This window comes from Lutjanus erythropterus, chromosome 1 (assembly GCF_056507025.1).
Source record: "Lutjanus erythropterus isolate fLutEry1 chromosome 1, fLutEry1.hap2, whole genome shotgun sequence".
NCBI classification, from domain to species: domain Eukaryota; kingdom Metazoa; phylum Chordata; class Actinopteri; order Lutjaniformes; family Lutjanidae; genus Lutjanus; species Lutjanus erythropterus.
The window spans coordinates 24,045,185-24,061,849 of record NC_139317.1 but is presented as its reverse complement, the minus strand read 5'-3'; the positions used below and the strand labels follow the sequence as shown (position 1 = coordinate 24,061,849).

General features: G+C 40.2%; 1 protein-coding gene across 2 annotated transcripts in view; it reads left to right on the top strand.

The window, feature by feature from the left end:
• Positions 1–16,665, top strand: part of phlpp2 (PH domain and leucine rich repeat protein phosphatase 2) — a 54,606-nt gene that overhangs the window by 10,367 nt on the left and 27,574 nt on the right. For both annotated transcript variants that reach the window (XM_084717513.1, XM_084717504.1), the window contains one exon: positions 5,009–5,142. In XM_084717513.1, the coding sequence (XP_084573639.1) occupies positions 5,009–5,142 (134 nt within the window). The remainder of the gene's footprint in view (positions 1–5,008; positions 5,143–16,665) is intronic.

Genomic DNA, 16,665 nt, shown 5'->3' with positions numbered 1-16,665 from the left:
GAGTACTTCATTCAAACCTTTTTTCGACGTTACCCAAGAGTCTCACCTTTTCAGATATGGCTACTTTTTGCTAATCACATTCAGTATGGGGCAAAAAACATGCAGTTTTATACTTCCTCTTTCTATTTGAATATTTGACATACTGGGGTCCCTAAACATTATTGGAATTGCATATGACTGGAGTCTATACGTTCAATAAGCTCAATTATATTCATGTGTGATGACGTTAGTGCTCATGGTAGCCTTTCATTGTAGTGAGACCGTTTTTGATACTTGACCTCATTGTATAAAATCACATATTGTGACCTCCAGGGTAATCACAGCCTCATGAAATTTCACAACCACAAACTAGATACCTGGGGCATTAAGAGGATGTGAGACTTTTCTATCTTGACAGTTCTTACAAAAATCTCCCAAATGTCAAAAACTTTCGATACCAAATCACAGCATGATTTTTATGGTGTTCCTGAAGGTCTTGGTGTCTTATTTTATCTTATTTTATTGTTGTGTTTTGGAGGTATGGAGGTATATATTTTTGTCTGTTTTTATCAGTTCTCGAGTGGTGAAGCATGGGAATGACCATTCTTCAATCATAATGTTCTAAGCTCTTATACACTCTAAACTGTCAAATTTTGAATAGGCGCCAAAAGAATCAGTCCTCATCACATATTTATGACAGCACACTGCTGAGCTGCATCTAAAATAAATCTTCAGATTCTCAGCTTTCTGCAGTCTCTCCCTAAAGATCGCCATCCACCATCTAAAAATGACAAAAATGGGTATATGGTAGAGAGGGGTCGGTGTGACTGTGGTGGCCATTTAGAAAACCATGTGTACCCTCAGGTATTGTTGTGTATCACAAGCTTTGCTCCATTAAGGTCTGATTATTGATTTTCACCAGTGGTACCTGCCAATACAGTGCAAGGAAAGCAACTAATTAATACGTTTACACAGTTGGGAAAATTCCTTGTCTTCTGCTTATTTAGCTAACAGCTGCCTCCCTCTCTCAGCACTTGGTCTCTTTGGTAAGAAACTGAAGCAATCTATGATTGCTGAGGCATCACATCACCTGCCAACTAATAAAATGTAAAATACACCCTGATGAAATTAAAATACACCTCTCTGATCTTCTTTTTTATTGCGAACTAAGCCAGTTTTTATACACCCTGCAACACCCACACTCATTTTCCGTTATTTTGGCTAGACCTCTGCTCAGGTTTGAGTTGAGTGGAAGCACGCTGGGAATTATCAGCACAAACTAACGATAATTGTGAAGAAAATGTCAATCCACATTGTCAGCCACAGAGTCCAGATATGTATAATTATTTGATTTAAATGAGAACACCTGTGTGGAGACAGCATTGTTTTGTAGAGGTTTCTGTAAACTCCACCTATTTCTGTCACATGGACTACTGTGCACAGCTACAGTAAATCCAGAAACACATTTCCATAGTTTGCTGCATAATTTACCTCCCAGCCTGAGGACAAATGAACCCATTGGGTGGCATTTGACAGAGATTTAACAGCTTCTTGCTGCATTGCCCAAGGTTGGAGGATTTGTGAATAAATGAGGCATATCTGAGCTAATGGTCAACAGCAACTGTCAGTCATCCTTCTCTTGCTGACTGCTGGAAGCTTCCTAAATCCTGCACTGAGGTGTTTGAGCCCACAGCTGTCTGAAATCAAAGGACATGATCCTGCAAATCATTAAGGCTGACAGAGGGAAGGTGGCCTTTGGCTTGGGCCTGGATACTGATGTTTGTTTGCCTACTGTGCTCAGGGGACGTCAGTCAGTGATGTTTGGAAATTCAAACATTTTTTCTGTCAGTCGTCATGAATACAGACAGATATATCCCTAAAAAGCCAGTAGCAACAGGTAGATTCATTGATCCAGATCTAGATTAAAGTAGAAATCTCTTCTAACAACTCAACTCATTGTCTTCATGGTATAAGACCTTATTAGGTAGAACTCCAAACTGAAAATACATTTAAAATGACAGTTCACCCCCCAAATCAAAAAATACATATTTTTCCTTTTGCCTGTAACACAATTTATCCATCTAGTGAGTGGTATGAGTTGCAAAGTTTTGGAGTTATCAGCCATAGAGATGTCTGTCTCTCACATATAATGGGACTAAATGGCACTTGACTTGTGGTACTCAAAAAATGCATTTGAAAAATTCAACAGCAATGTCTCTTTCCAGAAATCATGACCCAATTAGATAATCAACAGAAACTGTTGTGAGAAGTTTCACAGAGGAACTATTTTCTTTCTCCAGTAGAACCTACCAGAACTATTTTCTTTCTACTAAAGAAAGAAAATAGTTCCTACTTGTTCCTATAATATACTCACCCACCAATTCATCTTCAACCTTTAGCAGCACATAGCTGCTAACAGCAGCTAAAGCATAGCAAGATTCATTAGTCAGCTTGTTATCAACAGTATGCTACATGGGGTTATGACACCCTCTCTTTTCAGTGTTCAAATCAAATTCTTCCCAACATTTTATCCCGCCTGCCTGTACTGTGTCTCAGAAAGAGCTAGATACTCCTGAAATGCCGTTTTATCTGGACTTTGGATTAATAAAAGTGGATGGCTCAGATTTTAACTCAAAACTATTATCAGTAGTGATAAGTTTGTCAGGAAATTAGTCAGCATGAATAAACCCCAGGCCTTTGTTTTAACCATTTTCAGCTGGATAGGTTGAAAGCGAAAGTATGAGTTGCATTTGCTGTTGTGCTTGTAAGATCCCCTTAATGCAGGCAGACAGTAATGGAAAAGTCTGCTTGTATCCATCTAGGGGTACTGGAGTTCAGGGTCATCCTGTTCAGTATCAGCGGGAAGAGTCATTAAAGTGATTACTAGTGGACCGAGATGATTTCCTCAGATTAAGTCAAGTTTATTGAGAAATTAGGTATGGTATGGAGGGGTATGGACATGTTCCTACATCTAGTTCCTAGGAATGTATTTTTTTCATGAACGCAAATGTAATCGCTATGAAGTGAGAGGTCGTGAGGGGTGCAGATGCATTTAGATTATTACTCTAATTCACTTTTGTGCAGACCCAAACCATTGATTGAGGGGGCAGACGAAGTACCAATGAAATTTCTGGATTTTGCGCAAGTGCATTCTTTCCACTTTTGGTTTGGTAAGTTTTGTCCTACAATGACCATCCTGAGCTCTTTCAAACATCTCAGGACATTTAATAAAGTCATTAAGTAAAGTAACACCAAAAACAGCACTCGCCATGGCAGACAAACTCGTTCAGTTCCTGGCAATGTTGCTTCCAGCTCGGCCAGGTGCCCCATTGAACACAGTTATCAGTGTTCGTGGGCGAGAAGGCAGTGAAGGATCTTTTTTTTTGTCACTGCACTAGTGAGTTTGGTTTGTCAGATTCTGCAAAAAGTTATTGTATCAGTAGCCTAACTGCACGGGTGCACAGATATTACTGTTTTTATGCCTCTGTGCTGGCAACAGTCATTGCTGGAGGTAGTATAGTTTCACGTTGTCCATTCACCCATCCATCCGTCCCGTTATTTTCTAAGAACTTCTTCAAATTTGGCCCAAATGTTCATTTGGACTCAAGGGTGACCTGATAAGATTTTGGTGGTGAAAGGTCAAAGTTCAAGGGCACGGTCACCTTGTGACCATCCCATTCTGGTGAACGCAATATCTCAAGAATGCCTTTAAACTTGGTGCAAACATACATTTGGACCTAAGGATGAACTGATTAGATTTTGGTCATCAAAGGTCAAAGGTCAAGGTGTGGGTGACCTCACAAAACACATTTGTGGCCACAACTCAAGACATCACAAGTTAATTATACCAAAAGTAAATACAAAATATCTAACAGGATAAAATTATGAGGTAATGACATTTTATATGCAAAAGGTCAAAGGTCAACTTCACTGTGACATCATAATGTTCAGTTGTCTATCCCTCCTGTATTCCTCTGGAAAAATAGTCATTCAGTGAAGACAGCATGTTTCTTGCTAGAAATTATCCTCTGCAATCTTTCATGTCAATATAGTGATAACGCCATTTTGCCAAAATAAATAAATAAATAAATAAAAAATACACATACAAGTCTTCCCTACATATATTATATGTTTCTGGACTGACATGGATGTAAAAGGAGACTTGACTGGTTGGTGGAGGCATACAACCATGAGGCGGTAATTCTAGTCTAAAATAATTTACATACACAAAATGCATTGACAGGGGTTTCACTCACTTAAAATGATCATCTGCCACTAAAGTCACTGGTATTTGGGTATCAGTTTACAATAAGTCTATCTTATAAATGATTTATAAGTGGTTTATAATAAGATTATTAATTGGGTTACAACACTTAATCATTAATAAACAATTTTAAATAAAACTGTTTTCATATATTGATGTCGGTTCACTTTGGCAAGATCCAGTAACTGCTTACTAATAATCAATCCTACTAATGAGTGACTAACATTTATAATTGGCAAAGGGAGCCTCATTTTACAGTGTGAAACAAATCACCATTTATTGATGTCTAAGACTGGGTGATCAGTCCACCAAGTAAGGGCAGATTACCAACCATCTGTTAATTTGATATGTTAATTTGGTCATTTTTGATAATTAACTATTAAGATATGATGACGGTGGTAAAAATAACAAATATCTAATGAAACTGACAAATATAAATGCTGCTGATGTAGTAAGCTAAGTAAACAATGAAATCTGAGGCTGTACAGTACAGACAAAAGTGGGCTCATTACTTTGCAAGCAAAAACAGTGACCTGTTGCTGTTGTGTTGTAATAGCTTATCAATGATTTATTAAGTATTTACAACCTAATTAACCACGAGATCATGAACCATTTATAAATAATTCATAAGGGTAATCTTACTGTAAAGTGGTACTGTATATTTGTATTTCATGTGCTGTGTATGTATACTTTAAGACTCTTCTTGCACAAGAGGAGTCTTTATTTACATTGTTACACCACCTCTCATTTTCTTTTGTCCTGCAGGAGGCTGGACTCCTCTGAGCGTCCACTCCAGATGGTGTATGACTACCTGGCAGCCATGGGCTACGCAGACCCTGTGCGAGTGCAGCAAGAAGCAGCCAACTCAGACCTCAGCTGTTTGATCCGTTTCTACAGTGGTGAGTACCGACCCACCTTGGCCATCATTCCCAATCTTCACTATCTGCTGCTGCTTAGTGGGGTCTGGCAGCAGCGCGGTGTCTTCCTCTGAAGACTCTGAAGGCCTACAAAACAGGCTGTATCAGGTCAAATGTTCCAAAATGGTTTTATCACATCGTCTTTTGATCTCATGCATGCATCCAACAAGGATTTTCCTCTGGACAAAATGAAGGCATTAGCTGTCCGAGTCTCCCTGTGAGTGATGTCTCTAGTCTTCAGTATAGCCTGGGTACCACAAATACACACCCATCATGGTCTCATGATAAGTGAGTGACCATCTTTCATCCTGTGGTGTGGCTCCTTCCCCATGTGGGCTGCTTTTCACCTGCTGCTGTCAACGTGCTCCCATGACCTCAGGGCTGGAGTGACTAAGTGGCGCTGTGTCAGTGTGATGTATTAATGCAGTACCAGAATGGATGTGACTCTTTGGAAAAACCAGTGACAAATTTGTATACCTGCTTGTGTCTTAATACAGCTCATATAAACCCACTTACATCTCTAGCTCTCCTCATTTGGGTCTGTGCAGCAGTCCAATGATGACTCTTACAGTAGCAGCAATTAAGGGATTTGCCATTAAGGGTAAATGGTGAACGATGTTCTGTAATGTGTTTCCACTTAATAAAGCGACTGATGTTCCTGCTGAGTCAGTGGAACTCCTTATGCTTGGGGTTAGAACAGCTCACATGCTGCTGCGCCAAAGAGAAAGAGGAAGACTGAACTAACCACAGTGTCTAAAGGGCTCACATGTAATTCCTCCCACACAAAGTACACAACCCTCCCTAAATTGAAATGCAGCGCTGCCACACTGAATAAAAATACGAGCTAAACACAAATCTCAACAGCTTTGTATTGAAATTCCCTGGTTGACTAGACGGTCTTGAGGAGACTACATAAAGCATAACTGACTGTGAAGTCTCAGCAACAGATTAAGTTACTTATTTAATCACGTGAAAGACAAGATCGCATTGAGATTTGTCCAGTTTAGTCAAAATTAATCAAAACATTATTGAAACTGCAATATGACCAAGTGCAAGAACCAAATAGCAGAAACTGACTTTTTTTTTGGACAAAGAAAATGTGACAAAACAGCATTATAATAAAGTACTGTAGTGCTGCAGAGATGAGACAGTGATGAAGCTTGCTTCAGAATAGAATAAAAGTTTCACAAATCTCAAACTTCTCTGGAATAACCTAGTCCAGGATTCATGAGTCTTAGTGTAGTAGTCTAGATGTGAAAAAAACTGTGAAATGTCCCTTTTTTGTATTTTAACAAATAGAATAAGGGTTTCATAAATGAAATTTTGTCCAAAAGAGTTTCCGGCTTCTCTTGGATAATCTAGTCTAGATTTGACAAGTGTTTTTGAAAGAGTTGTGGTCCAATGTGGTGAAAGCAGTGAAATATCCTTTTTTTGAATTTTCACAAAGAAAATAAAGGTTTTACAAATCTGAAAGTGGACCTCAGACGGCGTTAAGGCTTCACCTATAATGTCTAACATGCTTTTCCAACAGTAAGAAATGTATAAAAACAGAGGATTGGTTGCTCAACAATGTAAATTGAGTTGAATAACCTTCTCCTTAACTGCCGAATCAGAAGCTGCGAATTGGGAGCCGACCTCAGTGTCGTAGAGATGCCCTGGCCTACAAATCTTGTTCTCCAGATGGAAGAAAACACAGAGCCCAAAAAATGTTACATCATTATGATTTGTTTTTTTCAGTGAAAATTAAAATTGTGATGCAAAAATAACTACTTTATTAATTGTGAATCATATTGCGATGCATTACCTGTCAAAACAATCACAATACTTGTTTGTTTTCTTTTACCAAATCAAGCAGCACTAGTCAGTTGAAAAAATGTACGATCAAGATACCCAGTCCACACTGAAAGGTCCCAGCAGATTTAAACTGAGGACCATCTTCATCAACCCAGGAAAAGACAGTGCTAACCACTGCGCCACTGTGCCGCCCACAAACATGCTCAAATCCAGGACTTCTGTGTAGTATAAGATACCAGAGCATCCTGCTTCATCTTTCAGAGAGAAGTCTACTCAGTCTTGATCATCATCATTTGTCAGAACAAAATTCTAAGCAGTATTTCTGAATTGTCTATGCTGTCTGCTTGGTAATACAGCTGATGTTTGTTTGTTTAGCTGTCAGATCTTAAGCTCACTGTGTCCTCTGTCTTATTCTGAGTCCTTCTGTGTCCAGTGGAAGCTTAACTGTTGTTTCCCTCTTGCCAACATGAGAACTGGTCGGATCTTGGCTACTATCAGTAGTCAGGCCACATTGGTCAGAGTCTAGCCAGGCCCCTTGGAGACTTCCTGCCTCCTTTTGTCAACTCATGGGAAAAGAGGACCAGAGACCAGGCTTGACTGGTACTTGGGCGCTTTTGACGTGCTGCCAAGGCTGAGAGCCCAACTTGATTTGTCCATTAGCTGCCTTTAGAACTGTGGAGGTAGTAAGAAGTGACTGTAGCATAACTTGTTTTTGTGGCTTTGTTGAATTATCTCAGTGTGTTCACCTGTCAGGAGCTCTCCAGCTGTACAGCTCCACCGACAGTCCTCAATTTTTGGCTGGTACAAGGTAACCCTGTTTTTTCATTCCCACCCACAGTGGTGTTGTAGGTGGGCAGTGATGTATTGTTGCAACACACAACAACAGCCTTGCTCTGAGAGCCTTCTCCCAGGTGCTTGCTTGTCTAACAGCTGTTGTCAGGGGTAATGATCTGACTAAGCAGCTGAGGAAAGCTGTGGTCCATCAGTAAAGTCTACAGCCGCCACAGCACCGCCTGATGTGGTGCACTGCGTGTGTCTGCTCTGCATTTAATAGGCTTTGAGTGTCTGCATCACTGCCTCTCAACATGAAAGCAGTCATAAGATAACCTGAGGCATTGCAAGTTGATTAAAGGGTGTCTATCCATGCAGATAGCTTTGGTTTCATGTGTCGAGGTATTGAAATAACCGTCTCTGAGATTTCTGTCGCAACCTAAATACAATGGACGAGAATGGGTTTTTCTTTATGGTGCTCACTACATTTAAAAAATGACAAGAGAAGCTTGTATTTCCACTGAAACAACGTCTTGGTTACTCTGAATAATCCACAGACCACATTGTTAACAGATTTAATTGGAATTTTCTTCTGCTACAGAACTACTCCCTCTGCAAACTGTTGATAGCAGGAAATATGCTTTTTGCAATTTGGGTGAACTAATGCTGTAACTAATACTGCAAAGGGGAAACATATTTCTCTGGTATATTATGTGTATTCTCAAAAACACAATCACACTCTGTACATGTCAGTTTTCTTTTTCTCCATCCAGTTAATGCCCCCATACACAAAACAAATAGATATATACAGTATACACAAAACAGATCATTAGAATGCAGGAGGATACTAAAGGGAAAAAAAGCAGAAACAAAAATAGTTGTGAATCAATTTAGAGTCTTCAGTTATTTAAGTACTGCATGATTGGACCTGAAGTAGATTTGAATATCTCAAGATGTCCCTGCAGCAAAAACTAACTCACATAAAAGACTTTTGGGGGCTGAGGTGACTTTGAAACCAGCAGAATTCTACTACATGTCAAAAGGGTTGAGAAAGCAATTATATTTTTGTGTTTACTTTTTAAAATTTGATCTTCTTCACCCTGAACTCCAAAGAGGTACATCAAGACGCTGGGTCGAGGATTTAGACTGAGGGACTCTGATAAGACTTTAAACACAGTCGCTCATTTGCATTTGCGTGTACTTGTCTGTTTTATGGCCCTATTTTCTCTCAAGTCCGTGAAGTGTTTGAAAGTGCAATGCAGCAGGTAATTTATCAAACTTCACCATCCTCTTATTTGTTCAGGAAACTCATCTTGAACTTTCTCCACCCTCTGGCTTCCCACACACACAGACACCCTCCTGCTGTGGTGCACAGATGAGAAGAAAACAAACATGGACAAGGGAGTAAACATTTCTAGATGCTGACTATCAAAAAAACGCTGCTAGTGAAAACAACTGCGGAGACCTGAGGGCCGGTGGTTCTCTTTTGTTGGCCCATGCAGCTGCAACACAGACGGGGCCTGTTGTCCAATGGGCCCTGATCCACCTCTGCTTCGGTGATCTCTATCTCACATCTTTGAGCTTAGAGACATGAAGCTGCTGTGCAGGTCACATCAGGCCCACTGTCAGGAATTAAGTCATCTACAGGCAAGTGTGAACTCATCTGCTAAGTTATTGATTTAGCTGGAAACGGAAATTAAACCTCAGTGAAGACTGTGGATGTCCGAAGCTGTGATGACATGGACGATGAACCGATGTCTAAGGGTCAGCAGTTTATCACTGAGTCATAATAATCATGTCCTGGAGGAGCAAAAAGACTGAAATCACAGCAAATAACCAAGCAAAAGGTTGCGTCTGAACTTTATGGTACACAGGGAGAGGGAACGGGTTTACAGGGACAAAAAGTGGAGAAGCAGTCAGACTGAGATTTAAGAGAAAAATTTAATTCTATTCAGATCCCGGCTCCCACAGAATCGCCCCGAGCGACAGGGCTCTGCAGAGAGCCGGTTCTCCGTGGTTTCCTGCCAGCTCCTCCTTGTAATATGCTGTTTCTGCGATGCAGCTCTCTCTGTTTCTCCCGAGGATTTCCTCTTTCTCATTTGAAACCTGCGGACTGACTATTATCTTAGACTCATGGTCAGTTTTTAAAGTCAGATGGCTTACTGCTGCTGAAAAACATCCACCATTTTAATGGTCTGTTTCATTGTCATCTGCATTCAAAAGCGGTGCATCTTCCATCTGTGTTCTGCACACTGCAGGCTTGCTATATTTGATATCAGAATTGAATTTCTCACAGAGTTTAAAGAAGGGTTTTTTTTTAAATAGAGGTAAATACGGACCACCAACAGGAGGCATCTGGGTGGTGGGTTGAATTTGAATTTGCTGCCAAAAAGAGCTTGCTGTTCTGAGTCAAATCAGACTGTGCTTCCGCCTCCACTGACCCCCTACTGCATGCTAACGCAATCTATGCAATCTTGAGCAAGACAAAAAAGCACTGGGATACAGGGAGTATTGTGTTCGACTGAGTGCTCCACAGTTGCCTTGAAATGATCCAGTATGTGATTAAAAACAGATTCAAAAAAGTATAAACAGCCTCCAGACAAAAATCAGCAGCTACAGACTAAAACTGTTACACATAAGAGGAATTGGCACAATGAACGGCCACTTTACCTGTTTTGAGGTAAATGTGATTTTCCTTATTCCTCCCACGTTTGATGAATCATTTTTAATAGAAGGATTTTGTTTTCTTCATTTATTCTTAAAGGGATAATTTGGATTATTTGATGTAAGGTTGTTTGCGGTACTTATTGATAATTAGTCAGTTGCCTACAGTAGATGCCAGTTGACACACCCCCAGTTTGGAGAAGCAGAGAGGAGTACCAGTATAGAAGCTGAGCAATGAACTGCTGTGGACAGCAACAAAAGGTATTTTAACCACCTAAAAAAATGATAACAGTTCAAGTGTATACTATATTTAGAATATTTTAATCTTGCTGTCAGATAGCCTTTTCTTTCAGGAAACCATCTTTATACAAGCCGATATCACTCCCTCCAAACCAACCAAACTCCAAAACTAAAAATCAATAATTTTATCTTACAAAACACAGGAGTTGGTGCCCTGCTACTGCCTTGGTCTGTTAGTTTGTTTGTTTTATGTGAGCTTGGTGAATCCGAACTAACCTTTAAAAACACAGAAGTCACACAATAACACAAACAAACAAACCTTTTAAGTTAGCTGTAGACCAGCAACACGTGTTCAGCAAGATAAAATTATTGATTTCGCCAGTGGAGCCTGGCTAGTTTTAAGAGAGCAGTATTTGGCTGATATAACTGTGGTTTCCCATCAGACAAGGCTGTTTGATGGCAAGGTAACAGTGCAAATATTTTAAATATAGCGTACATTCAAACTGATATTGTTTTTTTTAGGTGGACCTTTTTAAGTAGCTAAAATACTGCCATCTACTGTAACTAATACACTGACTATGGATGAGTACCTCGTACAATAATTCAAACTATCCCTGCAGGAGAGCAGATACTGAGCAGGTTGAAGTCAGAGTGCTGCTAGCTCTTTCTCTGTCACTCTGTCACCTCTCTCCTCCCTTCTATCCTTCTTTCCATCTGTTTCCCTGTCCATTTTTATTCTCTGCTGATAAGGCAGCAGAGTTTGACCCGTTGTGCCCTCGTTGCTCATCTGGCATGCCATGTGAAGTGAGATGTCACTGAGTCTGCTGGCAAGTGAAGGCCGCGGCCACACTTTGAGATGAACAGAGGAGAGATAAGAAGTCATACAGTCGACTCTCTGATCTGTCACTTGTCACACTGTCCCTGCGGTTTGGCAGCGTCTTCAAGGAGGCCGTTTGACACGCTGATGATTAGTTCAGTTGAGGCAGCGCGGCCCCTCCGTGGCCCTGCTCCTCCAGACTCCCATAGCTCACACAAAAACATCCCGCAAACAGAAAACAGCGTTACACAACATTTACAACCATGTCAGTAAACCCCCCTGGAGCCACGGGGAATGGTCAACATTATCCGTCATCAGTGGGATGGGATTGATTTGGCCAGCTCTCTGCAGAGCAGCAGAGGCTGCTGGAGACAGTACGGGGGTTTACCTACTCAGATTGGACTTTGATTTTGTGAACAACCTGTTTCCCTAGCAACTAATAGCCCCACAGACCTTGAGGGATATCATGTGTGTTTGTTTTAGAAGTTGGCTCTTTATGGCTGGGACTTGTGTGATATTGCGTAAATAAAGGCCAATGATTTTCAGATGGGTGGTTGTATTGGCGTGCAGAAACCAATATGTTGTGTATGTGTGGATGCCTGTACACTCACACCATGCATGTGCAATTTTCAAAGAATATTGGTAATTGATTAGGTAGACCTTGTAGATCAAGCCGAGGATGGTTTTGCCACTGCCCTTTGAAGCTGGAAATCATTTTAGTGTCTAGTTCTATAATATCTCCTAATGTTTAATGCACCATTTTGGGCTCCAACTAGTGATTATTTTCATTATCAATTAATCTGCTAATGATTTTCTTGATTAATCATTTAGGTGTTTTGTTTTAAGTGATGTTTCAAGTTGTTGTCTTCAAGTCTTTTTTCATTCAGTAGTAATTTTGCAGTTAAATTAATTAAAATGCATCTATTTCACAACATGCTAGAAGCAGGTGACAAGGACATGGAAACAACAAAATTCATCAAAACTAAATACACGGTCTACAACAATAGAAAAAAATTAAAATGAATCTTTACAGTCAGCGATAATTGATTGGTTTTACTGTCTCAAACTATCAATATATGCTAAATTTTGCAATAAATAGGCACTTATCCCTTATCCCCAACTCCAGTGCCCCATCCCCTATCCTATCCCATAATCACCCCCCCAACTCCCCCACCCGCTTTCCCCTTTCATTTCTTTTGTTAATGGTGTGGCTGAGTTTACATCTTTTAGTTTTTGTCTATTATTTGTGAAGTTATGAAGAGAAAATATGCAATGAACCCAGAAGAAACAACTGACTAGAATAATTAAACTTTCAATCATTGCAATAAGGGAAAAAAAGTGCGAAACTTAGTTGTGTTAAGCCTGAGAAGGTTGAAACAAATTTAGACAGTTAGCTATACTCAGGAAGCTAGGCTAAGAAAACAACATTGAAAGAATCACACCAACAGCGGCCCACAGAAAAGAAACGCCACTGCTAAACAAGCATTTTAGGTTGGCCTAACTGGGCAGGTTTAATAGCAAAGATGGTGCAATAATCAGCAGCAACAGCTTCTTTATTATTATTATTATTGTTATTTTCTCACCCACGTCAAAAATAGAACAAAACTGCTGCCTATAGGAACTCTAAGGGGAGACACTACCTCAGTGGTAGATGACTTTCAGCCACCAGCGATCATCCATCAGCCCAACCCTACCATTAACTAATCAGTTAAGTGAATAATCATTTCAGCTCTATTATTATGTGAACCAAAGGTGCTTGAAGTGTAAAAGTGTAGTTGTGAGTCTGTGGTAATGTAGTTGTAAGCTAATTCTCAGATAGAAGGACAAATAATTGATGTTCTGCCTCATTAGTCTTCGTTAGACGATTTCTGTTCTTCAGAAAGAAAGTAGTGTGATTCTAAAGAGGGAGGAAGATACAGGAGATTATAGCTGGTAGATTATGATGTGACTTGATGTTACCAAACCACTCCTCGCTTGTTGTAGCATTATTTAACAATTCTTCGTTCCAAAATGTATGTTCAGAATAATGATAAGACCAGACTATGTGTTAGCATTCTCCAAGTGTTGCTCTTGAGAATACAGCCTCATGACAGCATTAAAAAAGGAGTGTGCTCGCTTGTTTCTGGTGATATACTGTGAAGCCAATGAGAGGATCCTGTCAACCTGTGTCAGTTTGTAGCGAGTGGGTGCGTGATGATGAGTTTATTGATGTGGGTACTGCAGTGGGCGAGTGTTTTGCTTAATTACTTGTTTTAATGAATATATTACATTTGGTTTATTCTAACTTGCTCTTTCAGCTGTCAGCTGTATTCTGTGAACCTCAGAGGATGTTGACAGTAGACTACTATTACAAATGCTCAAGTGAAGTATGTGATTAAAGGAATTTTTAATATTTGACATGCAGCTCGTCAGGTGCTGAATCTGTCTTTACAACCTTTGGAGAAGGGATTTGTGAATTTCGTGCATGGATTTGAGAGACAGTCCATGATCCTAATTCCTTGTGTCCTCACAGTGATGGACAGGAAAAGACAATGACACAGAAAAAATGCCAATAATGCCAAATAGCTCCAATGCGATACCTGACTTATGGTTCCAATAACTGTCTCAAACAAAAATAATGGTAAAGTGTATATTATGATAAGGGTGACAAGGATAACACTTTGGATACATGGTTAATAACATTAACATCACTTGAAACTGGATCTACTCAAGCGAAGTTGGGAATGTGTACTCCCTTTGTCTGAAAAGTTTGATGGCACTAGGGTTGGGTGATATGTTAAAACTTTCCATCGGCCCTGCAGTCAACAATATATATTGGTTGCAGTGCCGATGGGGATGCACAATTGTTTGCCCAATTGTGTGTCCCCCGTTCCCTACTCCTCCGTTTTAGCTGGGAGAGGTGTGCGAAACGCAAGTTCACTAGGCACATATTTTCCTTCCTGGAAACAAAATGAAACTGGCTAAAACCAACTTGGTCAGTCTTTCCACTGTTGTAACAGTCCCCGACTCCGCCTTCCAGGCTCTTTTCCTCTCACTCGTCCACCCACTCAATGCACTCGTCCTCTGGCTCAGTGAGTGCTTGCTATGCTGCTGTATGAGAAAGCATCGCAGTTCCTGTCACGTGTGCGGACCATTAAATTAGCTAAATAAAATTATAAAAATTGCCCCTCAAAAAACAACCAGCGATGGCCTAAGAAAGTTGCCAATAGCTGATATATTCCTCCAATTGCCCAACCCAAAATTGGACTCTTTGTATACTGATTTTTGCAAATTAATTATTAAATCTTGATGATCCGCCTTAAATGCAAAGTACTTCCAGCCACATTAGTTGCTTTTAATGATTTGTTGTTCTTCTGTACTGGTATTGGTTAGTCCCTACTTTTTAATACTTTACTTGGATGAATATAAACACATTTTCAAACAAAACTATTTTTATTTAACAAAATAAGCCAAACTTCTCAAATGTTAATGTAGTCTAAGCACAAGCAATCAAACAAAAACTTTGCTTCAATAAATTACATTGTAAAATTGGCAAAATTATGAATTAAATCCAGTGTCTAATTAAAGGAAAGAAGAGTAAACTGAGCAAACATTCAGTGCCAGCTTTTCCTGCTGGACAGCTTTCAGCATCCTGTGCTACGGACACATTACAGTTCATACCAAAAGAGCATTGTGGTTCGATATCCAGGCCTATGCCCTGTTGTTTTCTTCCTTTCACAGAGGTCCATGCCACCCACCACTGACCCTGTGAGTGTTTGTGTCTCATTTTCTCTTTGAGTGAGGGGGACACCCTCGGATCAGTCCCTGCTATTGATCTGCCAGCCAGCCAATTTGTTGTCAGAAGCACTAGGCTTGTTCATTATCAGTTTCCTTGGCGAAGAAAAACATGAGCAGCCTTTCATTTCATTTGGATGCCCTTGCGAAGTGAAAGGGAAGGTGGAGAGAAAGAGCAAGTCAGACAGACAGAACCAGAGAGAGAGAGAGAGAGAGAGAGAGAGAACAGATTGCCAATGAGAGCCTCTGAGTGGGAGGCAGCATAAGTTGGTTTGAGGAAAATTTAACAACAGAGGGCAAGCGGCTGAGGCGGTGTCTCCTCTGTGCTTATTTGACCTGCCATTAACCTGAGTGTACTTGAAGCCTGGCAGAGACAGCAGCATTGTCTGATTTGTCCTTCAGCTCTGGCCAGCTAAGGCTGTCTGCTGTGCAAGTTGGCATAATTTAATTGAAAAGAGTGAAGTTTAATGTGACGAAACCCTGACTCATTCATCAATATGACTGATGATTCTGCAAGGCTAGAGAGAAAGGAGGGAGAGAGAGAGGTAGATACATATTCAACATTCACAGGACACCTTGATAATTTACCTGCTGTTCACTTTGCTCTGATGTGTTGACTGGCAAGATGATTTCAAGTCTGATCTGTAAAGAGAGGCAGATGAGGAATTATTAATGATTTTAAGGAGAAAAAGTGCTTATATCAAAGGAAGTTTCATATCAGTCGATATAAATAATTATTGATCGAAAAGGATATGAGATACGATGATATGAGATATGGGATATGTAATCCCTCCAGCAAGTTCTGCATCCACCCCAGGGTCCTCTCCCAGTTGATCGTGCCTGGAAAATCTCCAAAGCAAAGCGTCCCGGAAGGCATCTTAATCAGATGCCTGAACCTCTTCAGCTGGCTTGTTTGTTCGATGCAAAGGAGCAGCAGTTCTACTCGATTCCCTCCAGATGACTGAGCCTCTCACCCTGATAGTTGTTTGACCTAAAAAAAAAAAAAAATCTAATATACCGATGGACTGACCTATCCTTTTTCTCTCCATCTGCACTCATTTTGTCACTCCACGCTATTTTTGCTACGTCGATGTCAAGGGTGCGACCAAACAACACACCTGTTGGCTGTTTTGCTTGTCACTTGTAACACACTTCATTATCAAGTGATATGAGGCTGTTTATGAGCCGTGTCATATTTGTTCTGTACTTTCAAGGCAGTTAGCATTTAATGCATTTAGGGGTGTCACAATTTCAATATTAAACTGCAAATTGATTGAAATGAGCTTTCAGCTTCAAGAATTGAATCGAAAGGCAGGATCAACAATTCTCCTGGTGTTTTTTTTTCTCTTACCCACACCTGCTTGCAGTGCCTGCTGCACCTCAACACTTCATAGACAAGGCAGAGTAATATACCATCTATTATATCACATCTGATAACATATAGA